Below are 19,219 nucleotides of genomic sequence, written 5' to 3'. Positions count from 1 at the left end.
GGTCCTCTTTCTTATTGCTATTACACAGCCAGATCAAGAGTGCCATTGCTATTGCCTCAGATGAGATCTGTTACCTTTTCTAGAGAATGCTACCCAACATGGAGTTTGAAAAGTGCTTTCCCAAAAAAACCGATACAAAGCATAAAAATTCAAGCATATTACTCATGTTACATGGATTGGAAGTTTTATTATGGAGCATTAAAGAGTACAGATAAATGTTACAAGAAATATAGCAACGTCTCCTAGCTTTCCGATATTAACAGTCAGTTATTCTGGAAAAGGTTGGTCAGCATTAAACTCCAAACATATTTGGTGTTTCTTCTGTTTCTGGATTAATGCAGTGAACAGCTGAAAATTTTGCCAGAATTGTCACAAATATTCAAACCTTCAGGTTTGTTCGATCATGATACATCTGGTAAGGATCATTCACATACCAGTTCCGCCTTTTCCAGAAATCCGTCGTCATCTTGTCCAGCATTTTGCTTTGGGTCCTGTTGCAGAAGACATGCTGTCGGAGTCGACGTTTTCTTGTAGCTCTTTTCTTCCACAGTCTTTTCTTGTAACCTGCCTGAAAGCAAAGGGAGCATTGCTGAGGATCTAAGCAGCATCACTTGTATTCATAGCTGTTCAACACCTGATAGGACGGTCTGTTCAATCTCAGTTAATGACTGCTAAGGAAAGAGAAAAGGTGTCACTTTCAATTGGCGAATAGATTGGGGTGAAAGGGAGTTTCCCAAATTCACTTGTCTCGCCTTTAGTCCCTTTCTTGTAACTATTGGGAAATGTAAATCGAGATATTAGAAGGACTGGGATTAGAAAATGATACCAGAAAATTAGTAGCACATTCTTGCATATTCCATATGTTTGCTTAAACACTATAATTTTGCCTTTGCAACTATTGCCCCATGCTGAGAAATTTGGTCAGTAATTACACATCTTGAACTTATTTTAATTAATCTATTTTCAATTTTCTAATTCCACTTTCTTTAAAAATATAGGTTGCTTTGCATTTCTTCATTGTACTTTCCATGTGAATTACAATTGAGATTTTTTTTCTTAATTATTTATTTAGGCAACACTGGCAATCCTGCATATATTGCTCTGTTATTAATTATCTTAATCCTATTATCACTTCTGAACGAAAGTTGCCAACCCATTACCAGGGTAAGGAATATGTCATGATAGCTGGAAAGGAACTTGGAAAGGGAGGGGGTAAATCCAGTTGATCTGTTCCATGTTGGAACAATCGACATAGAAAGGAACAGGGAGGAGATCCCGATTAAAGTATCAGGAGTTAGGCTGTAAATCAAAAAGCAGGACCTCAAGAGTAATAATCGCTGGAGTACTGCCTGAGCCATGTGCAAATCAGAGCAGGAAAGTTAACATGTGGCTAAAGGACTAGTGGGAAAAAGAGGATCCTTTTCATGGGACACTGGAACCAGTTCTGGGACAGGAGGAAGTTGTACTGCAGAGATGGGCTCCACCTGAACCAGGATGTGACCAGTGTCTTTGTGGAAAATTAGGAAGGTGGCAAAGGCTTAAAACCAGTGAAGTGGGGGGGAACAGAGGGGCGGTTGTGGGGGGGGGGGGGGGTGGTTGAGTAGAGGGATCTACAGGAAATAATTAGGGTTATGTTAGGGTCTGTTATGAACCCTGGCCAGGCCCGGAGATCAATAACTTTTTGTTTACAGTAGATAAAGTTTGAGATTCAAGAACCTGCTTTTGGAACAAAGCCACAAGATTCCATTTGTTTTGAACTAACAAAAACCATCTTTATTATACAAGTTCAGAAAGATAAAAACAATTTACAATACGTATCTTATTCTCTGACATTCAGGGTGAGAATGTGGTACAAGAGAGTTAACAGACGAACTGTGGTTAAACCCAACACACTACAGAGTAAATGACAGATGCAACCAAGACAGAGTCCACGGATTTCTCAAGAACTCACGAAGACAAGACAGTTAACACAAAGGCAAACAATCTTGTTGAAACGCTGTCTCATGAGGGATTCCTAGCTTCACCTTCAAAAATCTCTCCTTGGAATTCTCTCAAAGTTGCTCCCACATGAACGGCTTTAACAACGACCCACCTCACAGGCTTTCAAACTCACCTTCCGAGATTCCTTCTCCCTGGATTCCCAAGTACACCGGACACTAACTCACAAGCACACTTTCAGATTTATAGCTGTGCCAAGCAGAATACCACTGCTCCAAAGGGCCACCTTTGCCCCAGTGGTCCTCTTTATTTAAAGTCTGCTCCCTGCATCTCTTTCTTTACCTCAACTTAACTGGGACCTCTTTCTCTCCCTTTGTCTTTGTGACCCTTGTTGGCTGCAGCTTGTGTGAAACTGACTGCCTCAAGAAGAGGTGTTCACTGACCCTTGAACTGATCTGGGGGTGTACAAAACACTCCCAAGGGGCTCCATCCTTGTTACTAGGCAGGAAGCAATGTAACAAGCATTGGAACATCCTGTACCTTCAATTTTACAGTCTCCACAGACTGTGAACTTAGCACCCAGGGACACACCGATCAATGGATTTCATGACGAATTTAAATCATGACATAAGGAGAAATCCTATTAAAAATGAGATAAAGTGTCCTACATCAATGCACATAGTGTCCATAATAAAACAGGGGAGCTGAAGGCATTGGGAAAACCAGACATAACAGGGATTACGGAGACATGGCTGCAGAACAATCTAGACTGAGAATTAAACATTGCAGGGTATAACATATTTAGAAAAGATAAAGAGAGAAAACGGGGAGGTAAAGTAGTGTACATATCCGGGATAACATGATGGCAGTAGAGATAAAGGGACACAGCCATCAGCAAGACAAAAAACAGAATTCATATGCATAGAGATAAAAGGTAATAAAGGATCCATCACATTAATAGGTGTAGTCTACAGGCCAGGAATAAGTGGAATGGAGGTGGAGGAAGAAATATGCAGACAAATCAGGGAATTGAACATGGAATAATAATCATAGGGGATTTCAACTACCCTGATATTAATTTGACAGAAGAGGTAGGCAAAGTTGATAAGGGAATGAAGTTCCTACAACGTGTACAGAATGCTTTTCTAACCCAATTTATTGAAAAGTCCAACAAGGGAAGATTCACTATTGGGTTTAGTAATGGGCAATGAACCAGAGCAAATAAAAGAAGTAAAAGTAGGGGAACATCTGGGCAATAGTGACCATAATATAATACACTTTATGATGATAGAGAAGGACATTAATATGACGAAAACCAAGTTAATAGGTTGGAGACAAGCTGATTTTGAGGGACTGAGAATACAATTTGGAAAAACAAAATGGGCAACTATACTGGAGAATAACAATGTGAAACAACAATCAGAAACATTTAAAACACTGTTAACAGAGTGCAGGAAAAATATATTCTGCTAAAAGAACACACTAATCATTAATGGATGAATAAAGACATAAGGGAACAATGGAGGGCTCGGAAAGAGGCATAAATTAAATACATAGACAGCAGCGGAGTTCAGGATAAGAGAATATGTAGAGATTAGGAGAGAAGTCAAAACAACAAAGAAGGCGAAAAGGAACTATGAACTTAAATTAAGGAACTAAAACAACATAGTCAAATATTTTACAAGCACATCAATGAAAAAAAGGAACAGTGTGATAAGAATAGGAGTTTTAAGGGATAGACAAGGTAATACCACAGCGAATGATGGAATTATGGCAGAAATATTCAATGACTAATTCGCTTTGATATTTACTGGGGTGATAGAAAAGGCAAGCATGACATTGAATGATGAGATGAGTAATGAGATAAGTGCATTTAAAACAAAAAGGGGAATGTATTGAATAAACTAATAGAGGATAAAGCCCCTGGTCAGGATGGATTGCATCCACCTATTTTAAAAGAATATAAGGAAGAGGTACCAGAGGCATTACTACTCATGTTTAATAATTCATTAGAAAAATGTTTAGTGCCAGAGGACTGCTGGGTAGCCAATGTAATTCCTATATTTAAGAAGGGGAAAAGGATATGTCTAGGGAATTACTGCCCATTCAGCTTAACATTGGTAGTAGGAAAATAATGGAACCCTTCATAAAGGAGAAAATAGAAGAACATCTAGGGATAGATAGGGAAGTTATGCTAAACCTGTATCACCCCTTGGTTAGACCACACTTAGGTACTGCATTCAGTTCTGGTTGCCATATTATTAAAAGGATATAGCGGCTTTGGAGAGGGTGCACAGAAGATTTACAAGGATGACATCAGAAGTGTGTGGGTATACATATTAGGAAAGGATTGACATTAACTCCTTTCTCTTAAAAAAAACAAGGCTGACCTTGTTTTAATGGGTAACCTATAGAGGTCTTTAAAATTATACAAGGCTTTGACAAAGGGAATGTTTCCTCTTGTGGGGAACAGCATAACTAGAGGCCGTTAAGATAAAATAATCATCAAGAAATCCAAGAGGGAATTCAGAAGAAACTTCTTCACCCAAAGAGTGGTGAAATTGTGGAACTCATTACCAAAGGGAGCAGTTGAAGTGAATAGTATGAATGCATTTACGGGGAAACTAGACAAGTATATAAGGGAGAAGGGAATTACTGGTTACGATGGTCGATTTAGATTATAAAAAGATGGGAGGTGGCAGGAGAGGAGAAACATGGCCTGTTTCTGTGCCAATGTACATAATTCTATGCAAACCAGCTTCTTGAAGTTATCGTTCGTATAATTAAGTGGGCTGGCTTGGTAGGCCACTTCAGAGGACATTAAGAGTCAACCACCTAAAGTGGACTAGAATTACATGTGGGTAAGACCACGTAAAGATGGCAAATTCCCTTACTTGAAGAATATTAACAGATTAGTTTGTTCTTGTTTAACACCACAATATGACAGCATTCATTGTGATTTTTTTTCTGGGTACAAGTTATAGAGTTTGTGCCCAAAAAAAAAAATAGACTTATAGATGGTTTCAGAAATACCCGCTACAAAAAAAAACTTAAAAGTTGAACTGGATACAATTTTCCCTTCACACGACTTAATTAATATTGCAGGTTTTTCTTAGACAAAACATTTATATAGCACTTTTAAAGTAGTAAAATATCCTAAAATGCTTCATATGACAGTTATCAAACAACTGGAAACAAAACAACAGAAGGAGATATCAGGACAGATGACCAAAATTTTGGTTAAAGAGGTAGATCTTCAGGAGTGACTTAAAGGAGAAGAGAATGGGAGAGAGGTGGAGAGGTTTAGAAAGGGGATTACTAAGTTTAAGGCCCGCGCAGCCTAAGGTCCAGTCGCCAAGGGTGGAACAATTTAAATAGTTGGTGATATGAGCTAAATTGGGACTGAGTACATGCAATTGTTGGGTAAGAAAGTCTAAATTTTTATTTGATACAAACCTAATTTAGTTTGTAATTGACATTGGTATTAAACTGAAATCTACAGTTTAAATTCGGTAGTTGCCAGCCTTAAGCAAGGTTTATTTCAAGGGTTCCAGTGAAAGAGCAGTTTAATTAAGAACCAGCTGATACTGGATCCTCATTAAGTGACTCAGCTAGGCCTTTTGTATTAGTAGCACATAAATTCAGAGGTGTTTGGTTGCTTTTGCCTAAACTTTTTCAGCCTCCAGGAATTGATTCTTGCTCTGCTACAAGAGAAGAAGTTGGTTAATTGGTGAGTATCTGGTAAGTGTTTAAGGTTCATCCTATTCCTAAGGCTCAAAATCACAACATGATATGAGTGCAGGGGAAGCAGCAGATGGGTGAGTAGGATTGGTGAGTACTTCTTGAATTTTAAAGTAAAAGGGTATTTAGTTTATGTTTAGGTCTCTAGTCTTTTTCTCTCTCTCTTTTTCTCAAAAGTAGCTTGTTAAGTATAAAATTGATATTGGTGTAAAAAAATATACAGTTGAGTGGAAAGAGTGGGGATTCTTCAAGTGGAAACAGCAGGGATATTTAAGTAATTAATAAATTAAATAAAATATGATAGTGATGGCAGGATGGGTGATGTGTTGCTACCGCAGCATGTGGAAGCTTTTGGGCACCAACATGATCCAGCGCGAACACATCTGTAATAAGTGTTTGCAGCTTGAGGAATTTTAGATCCGAGCTGAGGAGCTGAAGTCCAAGCTGCAGACATTGTGCCACATCAGGGAGGGGGAAAGTTACCTGGACACTTTACTCCAGGATGTGGTCACGTTCCTCAGATTAGGTAATTCAAATTTGGTCTGTGATCAGGGACAGGAGGGTGTGACTATAGGTGAGGCAGGTATGGGGACCCAGGAGGCAGTGTTTGAGGAGCTTCAGCCCCTGCAATTATCAAACAGTTAAGAGGTTCTTGCAAGTTGTGTGGATAAGAGCAGGGATTGCAAGGAGAATGAGCAAACCGACCACAGCACCATGGTACAGGGAGCTATTCAAGTGGGGGGAAGGAAAGGAATGTAGTAATGAGGGACAGCATAAATTAGGGGGATAGAAACTGTTCTCTGTAGCGGTGAACATGAGTCCTGAAGGCTGTGTTGCCTGCCCAGTGGCAAGGTTAAGGACATCTCCTCAGGGCTAGAGAGGAACTTGGGGGGGGGGGGTTGGCATCCAACTGTCATCGTCCACGTTGGTACCAATGACATTGATAGGACTAGAAAGGAAGTTCTGTTGAAAGAATTTGAACAGTTAGGAGCTAAATTAAAAAACAGAACCTCCAGTTATTTTGGGATTTATACCTGAGCCACAGGCAAACTGGCATAGGGTAAATAAAGCCAAGGAGTTAAATGCATGGCTCAAAGATTGGTGTGGAGGAATGGGTGGAGTTCTTGGGGCACTAATAGCAGTACTGTAGAAGGGAGCTGTTCTGGTGGGATGGGCTTCATTTGAACCGTGTTGGGACCAGTGTCTTTGCGAACTGAATAGCTACAGCTGGAGAGAGAGCTTTAATCTAAATAGAGGATGTGCGGTGGGGGAGGGTTCTGGAGAGGGGATATGTAGGCTTACAAAGCAAAAGGATATGGCAGTCTTGCAGGGCAGTTATTTAGGCAATGATACCCAGAGAGTGACAGGAAGATACAGTGTACAAACATTAAAAAAACAGCAGCAAATAGGGCCAAAGGCAGAAAAAAATGGTAAAAAGGCAAAATTAATGGCTCTTTACTTAAATGGACATAGTATTCGGAACAAAATAAATGAATTAACAGCACAAATAGAGGTTAATGGGTATGACCTTATAGCCATTACGGAGACATGGTTACAAGGAGATCAAAACTGAGAACTAATATTCAGGGGTATGTGACTTTTCAAAAGGACAGGCAGGAAAGAAGGAAAGGATGGTGGGGTAGCTTTATTAGTATAAAATGGAATAAGTATGATAGCAAGAAGTGATCTTGGATGGGAAGATGTAGAATCCAGATGGGTGGAGGTAAGAAATAACCAGGGGAAGATGACACTGGTGGGAGTAGTCTATAGGCCCCCTAACAGTAGCTATAGAATCACAGAATCACATAGTGTAGAAGAGGCCCTAGAACAAAGAACAAAGAAAAGTATAGCACAGGAACAGGCCCTTTGGCCCTCCAAGCCTGTGCTGATCATATTGCCCGTCAACTAAAACATTTTGCACTTCCGGGGTCCATATCCCTCTATTCCCATCCTATTCATGTATTTGTCAAGCTGCCTCTTAAACACCGCTATCGTACCTGCTTCCACCACCTCCTCTGGCAGTGAATTCCAGGCACTCACCATCCTCTGCGTAAAAAAACTTGCCCCGCACATCTCCTTTATAGTTTTCTCCTCTCACCTTAAATCTATATCCCCCAGTAATTGACTCTTCCACCCTAGGAAAAAGCTTCTGACTATCTACTCTGTCCATACCACTCAATTTTGTAAACTTCTATCAAGTCGCCCCTCAATCTCCGTCGCTCTAGTGAGAACAATCTGAGTTTCTCCAACCTCTCCTCATACCTAATAACCTCCAGACCAGGCAGCATCCTGGTATACCTCCTCTGCACCCTCTCCAACGCCGCCATATCCTTCTGGTAATGTGGTGACCAGAATTGCACGCAATATTCCAAGTGTGGCCTAACCAAGGTTCTATACAGCTGCAGCATGACTTCCCAGCTTTTATACTCAATACCCCTGCCAATGAAGACAAGCATGCCATATGCCTTCCTGACTACCTTATCCACCTGCGTTGCCACTTTCAGTGAGCTGTGGATCTGTACACCCAGATCCCTCTACCCGTCGATGCACTTAAGGGTTCTGCCATTTACTGCATAATTCCTGCCTGTATTAGACCTTCCAAAATGCATTAACTCGCATTTGTCCGGATTAAACTCCATCTGCCATTTCTCTGCCCAAGTCTCCAACCGATCTATATCCATTTGTATCCTTTGACAATCCTCTTCACTTTCTGCAACTCCTCCAACCTTAGTGTCGTCTGCAAACTTACTAATTAGCCCAGTTACATTTTCCTCCAAATCATTTACGTATTCTACAAAGAGCAAAGGTCCCAGCACTGATCCCTGCAGAACACTAGTCACAGCTCTCCATTCAGAAAAGCACCCTTCCACTGCTACCCTCTGTCTTCTATGACCAAGCCAATTCTGTGTCCATCTTGCCAGCTCACCTCTGATCCCGTGGGACTTTACCTTCTGTACCAGTCTGCCATGAGGGACCTTGTCAAAGGCCTTACTGAAATCTATGTAGATAACATCCACTGCCCTTCCATCATCAATCATCTTTGTCACTTCCTCGAAAAACTCAATCAAGTTAGTGAGACATGACCTCCCTTTCACAAAACCAGGTTCACTAGGTTGATCCTGGGTATGGAAGGATTTTCCTGAAGAGAGGTTGATTAAGTTGGGCCTGTACTCATTTGAGTTCAGAAGACTGAGAGGCGACCTTATTGAAACATATAAGATTCTTAGGGGGCTTGACAGGGTTGATGCTGAGGTTGTTTCCCCTTGTGGGAGTTTAGGACCAGAGGACATAATCTCAGAGTAAGGGGGCACCAATTTAAGACAGAGATGTAGAGGAATTTCTTCTCTCAGGGGGTAGTGAATCTATGGAATTCTTTACCAGAGAGCGCTATAGAGGCTGAGTTGTTAAGCATGTTCAAGGCCGAGATAGACAGATTTTTAATTAGTAAGGAAATAAGGGTTATGGGGAAAAGGCAGGAAAGTTTAGTTGAGGATTATCAGATCAGCCATGATCTCATTGAAAGGCGGAGCAGACTCGGTGGGTTGAATGGCCTACTTCTGCTCCTGTGTCTTATGGGACAGTCCATGACAGTACAAAACTATATGAATGCCCTTTCCTCCTTCCATATCTTATGACCCTATCCCGTATTTATCTAACTAAATGGCTGAGTGGTTTACGGAGGTCATTTCTCAAACTAGGAAACAAAACTGATTTCTTGTATTCGTTAATGTGAATTTTGAGTGCGGGAGGGCAGAGAGTAAATAAACCTGAGCTGTACTGAGGGGGGGTTAAAACAAATCCCAGTTCCTCTCCTGGAAAATGTTTCACACATTGCCCCTGTCCTCATTCCCTGTATTCCACTGAATTGACTTCAGGTCCTCATCTCAAATTCCTCCATTTTATTAGGGAATCCTTGATCGTTCTAGGTCCAACCACTCCCTCTGCTTGTCTAACCTTGGATTTCTGCTTGTTCTTTGCTCCACCATCTGGAAACTGAACCTTTGTCCCTTTGGAATTGTCTTCCCAAACTACTTCACCTACATCCTTCCCTGCCCTAAAATGCCTCCTAGATAATTTCCTACATTATGTCATTAGCTCGAAACTTCTTTAAAAATAAATTGTATCCCTTCCAATGCAGAATGTTGGAAACACAAACCTTTCTCCGCACCCACAGACCGCAGTGCAACCGTAGGAACCTTTTGACAACAGATTTCACCGACTTCCGTTTTCCTTTGCGCAGACTGCAGTAAGTCAGGGCTCTCACTGGCTGTTGAAAACTAGGAGCATGATGAGGCACGCTATACATGAGAGAAATAATCATCACATTAATACAATATTTACAAAATTTCATCACTCTTTAGAAACATTAGATGAATTAATTTTATCTGGTCAGTAATTTTGGCCAAGTACATTTTTATCCTTTGTCAATATACAGTTTCAGGAAATCCACCTTTTAAAAATGATTTTATGTCTGAATTGTCAACTCAGTAAAAGGCAAAGATAGGAAAAATAAATAAGACTACAGAGGTGTTTTAATACATTTAAGATAAGACATGGCTAACACAGCATTTGTTCTGGGATGAACTGGCCAGATTTAGGGATATTGTACAGCTGTACAGTACATGGCAGCTTGAGAGCACAACAGGCCACCTGGAGAATCCAGGAATGGGGAACAGGCTGACAGTAAAAATCTTGATATATTTAAACCTCAATGTCTGTTGGCTCTCTTGGACTTGAGCAGTGATGACTCTGTTGCAAATGAAAAGTGAACAATGATAAACATTGTCGTAGTGGGCCTCATTTCTCATTCCCTTAGTTTCTAACCTCAGCTCTGCCACCAGGGGCATACCGGAAAGGAGATCAGACACAGCAACAGCTGTGGCTTTCCAACTTAATGGGTGAGATTTTATTTGAGGACTACAATAACAACGGCTCCTTGCATAATAGTGATTAGGGCCGATGACCAAGAGTATGATCAAAGTCAATAAGGTTTTAAGGAGTGTCCTAAAGGTGGAAGTAGAGGTTTGGAAGGGAACCCAAGGCACAGCTTAAGCACAGCCATCTATGGTGGAGCAATAAAATTGAGATGGTTCCGAGGCCAGAACTGAAAGAACACTGATAACTCAGAGGGTTGTCGGGTTCGAAGGGACAAACCAACAAACGGCTCATTAGTTAGATGTGCAAAAAGAGACTAACCAGGTTCTTTCCTCTGTTACCAATCGTAAAGAGCTACTGGCTGAAAATTCCCCTTCAAGACACTCACCATCCTGACTTGGAAATTTATCGCCGTTCCTTCACTGTCACTGGGTCAAAATCCTGGAACTCCCTCCCTAACAGCAGTGTGGGTGTACCTACACCACATGGACTGCACCGGTTCAAGAAGGCAGCTAACCACCACCTTCTCAAGGGCAACCAGGGATGGGCAATAAAATGCAGGCCCAGCCAGCGATGTCCACATCCCATGGAAGAATAAAAAAAAATACATCTGAATCTACATACAATGGACACACATCCATGTGATAAACAAATAGACTTGGAATTTTAAGTCACAAGGGAGATTCACCTATTTGAGCTATTAAGCTGCAGCAAAATGCACTTTGCTTCCCTGACCATGAAATTTTTGTTTTTAAACTCACCTCTTGAGAGCAGAGACTTTATGTGCACAAATAATGTTACTGTCCAAAGGTGCCCCCAGTTTGGTTACTGCGGATATAGTTGGAGATTGAACATGTCGGAGGTTGAGGGTGGCAAACCTGGAGACCAGCTGCGTAACGGAGAAACCTCTTGATGCATTTTTCTGGACCAAAGGAAGGAAGTACTTCAATGTTCCTTACAATACAAACGAGAGAGAATATTTTATCTTTAAAAATTATAACAATTCACTTATTTTTCTTAAAAGTACCATTTTTATCCACAGATGTAAGTTAGTTCAGAATGGTTAAACACTGGTGTAAGTCCTGCCAGAATGATCAAATAATTGAATGAAACATTGTTTGCAAAGATCATTTAACATACTGGCAAGTCCCAGTATTTACGAAGCATCGCAGCTCATGATACCTCATACCCCACTATAATTTTTCTCTCCAAGTACTTAAGCACTTCCTCTTGAATGTACTGATACAATTGGTCCTGACTGCCTCCCATAGTGATCCGCTCCATGTGTTCATGTGTAAACTAGTTATGGATAAATTGCCATTTCACTCTCCCTTCTTCCAAATTTAAGCCTTTGCCAATTTTCCAGCATAAACTAATTTGTATGATTTTGCACAAGTTCAAGAGCAGACTAAGTTATGGGGGTGAAAAATATCATGCCCAAGTGAATCCTAAAGGGATGTGGACATGATGGGGGAAACAAAATTCTGTAAGCCTCTGTCTGCAGGCAAGTGATGAAACAGCCCAAAAACCAGCCTCCTTGCTAAAGAGCTGCTTGAGTCAAGGCTGTTCTGTGTGAACTACTTATGAAAGCAGCTGTCCTCTGTTCCCTTCTACTGTAACCATCCTGCCTGATCAGTATGCCTGCAAAGAGGTGCATTCCAGTTTCAGATCACAGTTGACCATTGCTGAATGGGCCAGCCATATGTTGCACAGTTAATGCAGATACCCTTGCAGCTGATGACCAAGACTTTGAGAAACCCAGTTCTCCCATGGTTTTACCAGGCATACATACCAGGGCCTACAGAAATGGTTGGTGGCATCTTTGATGCAATCAATGTGGCAACACTGGCTCTTGACCCTGGCACGCTTTTTTCATTAAGTGTGACATGTTTCAATTCTAAAAAATCTTCCTGCATAATAATCAATCAAGCAATCAGCATATCAAATGACCAACATCTTCCAGAGGGAGGTATCGCACCTGTCTGTAGATGCAAGTGCAGACATACAGCATCCCTCCAGAATGCCTCCAAGTAGGTCAGCTAAAGAGTTTTACAATAGGAAAATATCAGGAGAGCCCAAGTGCCAACAATCTGCAGTTCCCAAAATGATCAGAAATGGCAGAGGTATTTTGCAGCGCTCAAACAAACTCTCACTTGACCAGTCAGTTACCCCCCAACATGCCTGGATCCTATGATGTAGGTTGAATTTGATGACATGCATGGATGTCAGAAAAGTGCATACAGGATGTCCATGTGTCCATTTTAGGACATTGGATGTCCATCTCAACTCTGATCAGGAAAACATATGGGAGCAATAATAGACACAGAATAAGCAGGACAAAGTTTCACCAAATTTAGCACAGTTGCGTCCCATCTGCATTTGATTTTAAAGCATAACAAAGAAGAAACATAGTTCCAAGATCTCAACAACAGTGATGACTGTTGAAAGTCCAGCATGTTCATTTATGCCACACAAGTGCCAGGGAATGACCATGTCCAACAAGAGAAAATCAAATCATTGCCCCTTGACAGTCAATAGCATTAACATCAAAGAATCGCCCACTATCAACATCCTGAGGGGCTTACCATTAACCAGAAACTGAACTGGACCAGCCATATAAATCCCATGGCTACAAGAGCAGGTCAGAGGCTGAGAATTCTGCAGCGAGTAACTCCCCAAAGTTTATCCACCATCTACAAGGCACAAGCCAGGAGTGTGATGGAATACTCTCCACTTGCCTGGATGAGTACAGCTCCAACAACACTCAAGAAGCTTGACACCATCCAGGACAAAGCAGCCTGCTTGCTCGGTTCCCCATTCACCACCTTCAATATTCACTCCATCTATCACCGACACAGTGGCAACAACCTGTCTGTACTATCTACAAGGTACTTCACCAAGGCTCATTTGACAGCACCTTCCAAAGCATAGACCTCTGCCACTTAGAAGAACATAGGCAGCAAATGCATGGGAACTCCATCACCTGTAAGGTTCCCTCCAAGTCACTTACCATCCTGAATTTGAACTATAAATCTATTACTTCACTGTCACTGGGTCAAAATTCTGGAACTCCCTTCTTAACAGCACTGGGGTGTATCCACACCACATGGACAAGCAGAGGTCAGTCATTCCATCTTGGTTGCTGCCAGCTATTTCTAGATCAATCACACTAATCTCCTTCTCTGGTTGAAATACTTATCCACTATCTCCTCTTAAGTTTCGGTAGGCTCTCTTTTTTTAAAAACAAAATGTTCATGAATATGAACATCACTGACAAAGCTACCATTTGTTGCCCATCACCAATTGCCATCAAGAAGGTCAATATCTTGAACTGCTGCAGTCCATGTAGTGTAGGTACACCCACAGTGCTGTTAAGGAGGGAGTTCCAGGATTTTGACCCAGTGACAATGAAGGAACAACAACACCAAGTCAGCATGGTGTATGGCTTGGAGGGGAACTTCCAGGCGGCGATGTTCCCATCTATCTACTGCCCTTGTCCTTCTTGGTAGGGGTCACAGCTTTGAAAGGTGCTGTCCACGGAGACTCGGTGAGTTCCTGCAGTGCATCCTGTAAATGGTACACACTGCTGCCACTGTGCGTTGGAAGGAGTGAATGTTTGTGGATCAATTGGCCAATCAAATGGGCTGCTTTGTCCTAGATGGTGTCAAGTTTCTTGAGTGTTGTGGGAGCTGCAAGTGGAGAGTATTCCATCACATTCCTCATATATGCCTTGTGGATGGCCGGCAGTTAGGTGATCTACTCTCCACAAAATTCCTAGCCTCTTACCTGCTCTTGTAGCTACAGTATGTATATAGCTAGTCCAGTTCAGTTTCTGCTCAATGGGTAATCCCCAAGATGTTGACAGTGGGGGATTCAGTGATGGTAATGCCATTGAATGTCAATGGACGATGGTTGGATTCTCTCTTGTTGGAGATGGTCATCGCCTGACCGAAATACTATATAGAATCACAGAGTGGTTGCAGCACAGGGGGAGACCATTCAGCCCTCCCCGTCAGTGCTGCCTCTCTGAAGGAGCAATTCTCCTAGCAATCCTCCCTTGTCTGACCAAAGAAAACATTCCCGCTTGTCTCAGGCCAGGCCAGGCCAGGCCAGGCTGCCTCCGCCGGGGGAGGGGGGGGGGGGTGGAGAGGCCGCGGGTTTGGGGGCAGAGTTTCCCGGCCTCGAGGTAGACAATCAGCCGCCGCCCCGGCCTCAGCAATCCCCAAGGGAGCTGCCCCCTGCACCGAGGCCCAACTCCAAACCACCGCAGGGCCGAGCGATCCATCCATTCCGCCTTATCTCAGCTGCACCCACCGGCCGCGCTTCTCAGCGCCGCCATCTTCACCTTTCACCTCTCACCCCCAACCTACGGTGGCCACGCCCAGTCAGAGCTCAGACTCGCGAATTTCAAAATTCTCCACCAGCTCCCTGGGTTCTCGCTCCCGCTCCATCTCCATCTCCATCTCTATCTGGGGGGCGGGCGGGATTTGTGCAGCCTGCATTTAGAGCTGGTTATCATTTCTATAAAATGGGTCGGCAAATCGTCCCTTCAATCTGTCCTGACCAGTTTTATTGGGTAAAAAGAGAGTGCAGGACAAATACATCCCACCCCTAATTTAGAGATGAGCTGTTTTGATGTGTCTCTGGATTGTAAACCCTGGACTCCAAATGTAATCACGAATATTTATATTTATTTTCATTTTTAATGTGGCCAATTATTTAATGGGATTGTATAGTATTGGTACCTTGAGAAGGTGGTGGTGAGCTGCCGTCTTGAACCGCTGCAGTCCATGTGCAATAGGTACACCCACGGCGCTGTTGGGTGGGGAGAGACATAAGAAAGTTGTGAATTTTGGCATTGGTAAGATTCTGACAAATTTTTCTGCACCCGGTAACTTATCAGTTATTCCCAGAATGCACTAAATGTCCAGACGACACAAAGAAACCTTAAGAGGCAAGGTTGGGGGAAGTAATCAAAGAATTGTTAAACTCAATAGGATATGTAATTTGTAAACACTAAGATAAAAGCAAAAAACTGCGGATGCTGGAAATCCAAAACAGAAACAAAAATAAAAATACCTGGAAAAACTCAGCAGGTCTGACAGCATCTGCGGAGAGGAACACAGTTAACGTTTCGAGTCTGTATGACTCTTCAACAGAACTAAGGAAAAATAGAAGAGTGGTGAAATATAAGCTGCTTTAAGAGGGGGTGGGACAGGTAGAGCTGGATAGAGGGCCAGTGATAGGTGGAGATAACCAAAAGGACAAAGAGGTATTGATGATGGTGATATTAGCTAAGAAATGTGCTAATAGATGACATTAAGGGTAGAAAGCTGTGGAAAGCAGTGTAGTATAAAGCCTCTCTTCTCTTTTTCCTTAGTTCTGTTGAAGAGTCATACGGACTCGAAACTGTAGTCCTCTCCGCAGATGCTGTCAGACCTGCTGAGTTTTTCCAGGTATTTTTATTTTTATTTTTGTTTTGGATTTCCAGCATCCGCAGTTTTTTTATCTTAGTGTTTAATTGACTGCCACTTCTCTTAAAGGAATGCCTACCTTGAAGAAGTATTGCTCTTCTCTCTTTTGCCTTGTTCATCTTCATTGCTTTCCATTTCTCTCCTGGTGTTTGACAAGGTGTTTACCAAAACTCGCTTTCGTAGCCATATTTCCTTCCTCAGTGACTGTCTCTGTCTCCGACTTACCCCACGTGGATTTCAACTGAAGTTCCATCCCTCATATTTTGAGTCCACCCGGGATTACAGGTATCTCCGGGACAGACAATGCTCCTTGGACTGCTGTTCTCATCGCATCCTGAGATCCACACTCAGTGCCATGCGCCGTCAGCACCGACGCATCCTATTTCTAAGCTGCCCTTGCCCCCAGTTTCATTTTATTCTTTGTCTCATCTGACGCCTCAACAAGAAACTTTGTCTCTTTCTTTCCGATGCAGAGGAACGCAAGCTGCAACAACTCATTGCCACCAACCCTCCAGGACCCTCACCCCTGCCCATCCCTCTGTCCCCATCCCGTCTTCCAATCCCAGCCCCGGCTGTGTGTTCACCATACCCCCTGATCTTCCCCTCTCTGATGCTGAACGTTCAGTGCTCAGCAAAGGGGTCAGTTTCATACCCTTACGCCCTCATCTCAATGAATTTCGGGCTCGACATGATGCTGAACTCTTCTTCCGCTGCCTTCGTCTCCGTGCTCACTTCTTTGGGCAGGAGTCCTCTCCCTGTTCAACATATCCTTTTAACCACCTCCATTATTCTCCCTCCACCTGGACCCCTCCCTCTGGATTCTTACCTTCTCTTGATCTTTTCATTGAGAACTGTCAGCGTGACATCAGTCCCAATTTCTCTGCTCCTCTCACCCACTCTAACCTGTCTCTCTCTGAACTTGCTGCACTCCGTTCCCTCAGATCCAACCCTGACATTGTCATCAAACCCGCTGACAAGGGTGGTGCTGTTGTTGTCTGGCGTACTGACCTCTACCTCGCGGAGGCTGAGCGTCAACTCGCAGACACTTCTTCCTACCTCTCCCTGGACCATGACCCCACCACTGAACATCAAGCCATTGTTTCCAGGACTGTTACTGACCTCATCTCCTCTGGAGATCTTCCTTCCACAGCTTCCAACCTCATAGTCGCCCAACCTCGGACGGCCCGCTTCTACCTCCTACCCAAAATCCACAAACAGGACTGTCCTGGCAGACCGATTGTGTCAGCCTGTTCTTGCCCCACGGAACTCATTTCTTGCTATCTTGACTCCATTCTCTCTCCCATGGTCCACTCCCTTCCCACCTACATCTGCGATTCCTCTGACACCCTACATCATATCAACAATTTTCAGTTCCCTGGCCCCAACCGTCTCCACTTCACCATAGATGTCCAATCCCTCCATACCTCCATCCTCCACCGGGATGGTCTGAGGGCTCTCCTCTTCTTCCTTGAACAGAGGCCCGAACCATCCCCATCTACCACTACTCTCCTCCGTCTGGCTGAACTTGTTCTCTCACTGAACAATTTCTCCTTAAACTCCTCTCACTTCCTCCAAATAAAAGGTGTGGCAATGAGTACCCACATGGGCCCCAGTTATGCCTGTCTCTTTATGGGGTATGTGGAACATTCCTTGTTCCAGTCCTACTCCGGCCTCCTCCCACAACTCTTTCTCCAGTACATCGATGACTGCTTCGGTGCTGCTTCATGCTCTCGTCTGGACCTGGAAAACTTTATTAATTTTGCTTCCAATTTCCACCCCTCCATCATTTTCACATGGTTCATCTCTGACACTTCCCTTCCCTTCCTCGACCTCTCTGTCTCAATTTCTGGTGATAGACTGTCCACCAACATTCTTTACGAGCCTACCAACTCCCGCAGTTACCTTGACTACAGCTTGTCACACCCCGCTTCCTGTAAGGACTCCATCTCATTCTCTCAGTTCCTTTGCCTCCGTCGCATCTGTTCTGATGATGCCACTTTCAAAAACAGTTCCTCTGACATGTCTTCCTTCTTCCTTAACCGAGGTTTTCCACCCACGGTGGTTGATAGGGAACTCAACCGTGTCCGACCCATCTCCTGCACATCCACCCTCACACCTTCCTCTCCCTCCCAGAACCATGATAGGGTCCCCCTTGTCCTCACTTATCACCCCACCAGCCTCCGCATTCAAAGGATCATCCTCTGCCATTTCCACCAAACACATCTTCCCTTCACCCCCCCAGCGGCATTCTGCATGGATCGTTCCCTCTGGGACACTTTGGTCCACTCCTCCATCACACCCTACACCTCAAACCCCTCCCACGGCACCTTCCCATGCAACCGCAGAAGGTGCAACACCTGCCCTTTTGCTTCCCCTCTCCTCGCCGTCCAAGGGCCCAAACACTCCTTTCAAGTGAAGCAGCATTTCACTTGCACTTCCCTCAATTTAGTCTACTGTATTCGTTGCTCCCAATGCGGTTTCCTCTACATTGGAGAGACCAAACGCAGACTGGGTGATCGCTTTGCAGAACACCTTCGGTCTGTCCACAAGCATGACCCAGACCTCCCTGTCGCTTGCTATTTCTACACTCCACCCTGATCTCATGCCCACATGTCTGTCCTTGGCCTGCTGCAATGTTCCAGTGAAGCTCAACGCAAACTGGAGGAACAGCACTTCATCTTCCAACTAGGCACTTTACAGCCTTCTGGACTGAATATGGAGTTGAACAATTTTAGATCATGAGCTCTCTCCTCCATCCCCACCCCTTTCCGATCCCCCTTTTTTCCAATAATTTATATAGAGTTTTCTTTTCCCACCTATTTCCATTATTTTTAAATGTATTTCCATCCATTGTTTTATCTCTACCTTTTAGTCTATGTCGATCCCTTCCCCCACCCCACCCCCACTAGGGCTATCTGTACCTTGCTCGTCTTGCTTTCTACCCTTAATGTCACCTATTAGCACATTCCTTAGCTAATATCACCACCTTGCAATACCTCTTTGTCCTTTTGTCTTTGACATCTTTTGGCTATCTCCACCTATCACTGGCCCTCTATCCAGCTCTCCCTGTCCCACCCCCCCTTAAACTAGCTTATATTTCACCTTTCTTTTTTTTCCCTTACTTCTGTCGAAGAGTCATACGGACTCGAAACGTTAACTGTATTCCTCTTCGCAGATGCTGTCAAACCTGC

General features: G+C 43.4%; 1 protein-coding gene across 3 annotated transcripts; it reads right to left on the bottom strand.

The window, feature by feature from the left end:
* Window positions 1–167: 167 nt before the first annotated feature.
* mrpl35 (mitochondrial ribosomal protein L35) lies at window positions 168–14,980 on the bottom strand. 3 transcript variants are annotated; one of them, XM_041185478.1, is made up of 4 exons: window positions 14,869–14,980; window positions 11,316–11,508; window positions 9,836–9,977; window positions 168–568 (listed from the first exon to the last, which is right to left on the bottom strand). In XM_041185478.1, the coding sequence occupies exons 1-4, from the start codon at window positions 14,891–14,893 to the stop codon at window positions 380–382; spliced, it is 549 nt and encodes a 182-aa protein (XP_041041412.1). In that variant the 5' UTR covers window positions 14,894–14,980; the 3' UTR covers window positions 168–379. The 3 variants fall into 3 exon arrangements, with proteins under 3 accessions (XP_041041412.1, XP_041041393.1, XP_041041402.1); XM_041185459.1 differs by lacking the exon at window positions 14,869–14,980 and adding an exon at window positions 12,347–12,480; XM_041185468.1 differs by lacking the exon at window positions 14,869–14,980 and adding an exon at window positions 12,347–12,498 and having other exon boundaries at window positions 427–564.
* Between the last annotated feature and the right edge of the window lie 4,239 nt (window positions 14,981–19,219).

The sequence above is a fragment of the Carcharodon carcharias genome, chromosome 1 (assembly GCF_017639515.1).
Source record: "Carcharodon carcharias isolate sCarCar2 chromosome 1, sCarCar2.pri, whole genome shotgun sequence".
Lineage (NCBI taxonomy): Eukaryota > Metazoa > Chordata > Chondrichthyes > Lamniformes > Lamnidae > Carcharodon > Carcharodon carcharias.
This window is presented reverse-complemented; position numbering and strand designations above follow the sequence as displayed.

Coding starts and splice junctions, on each gene's coding strand:
- mrpl35 (XM_041185459.1), bottom strand. CDS start 12,470: ATGCAGGAAGATTTTTTAGAATTGAAACATGTCACACTTAATGAAAAA. Junction 11,509..12,346: donor AACCATTTCTGTAGGCCCTG/GTATGTATGCCT, acceptor TTGTATTGTAAG/GAACATTGAAGTACTTCCTT. Junction 9,978..11,315: donor AAAGTCTCTGCTCTCAAGAG/GTGAGTTTAAAA, acceptor TCTCATGTATAG/CGTGCCTCATCATGCTCCTA.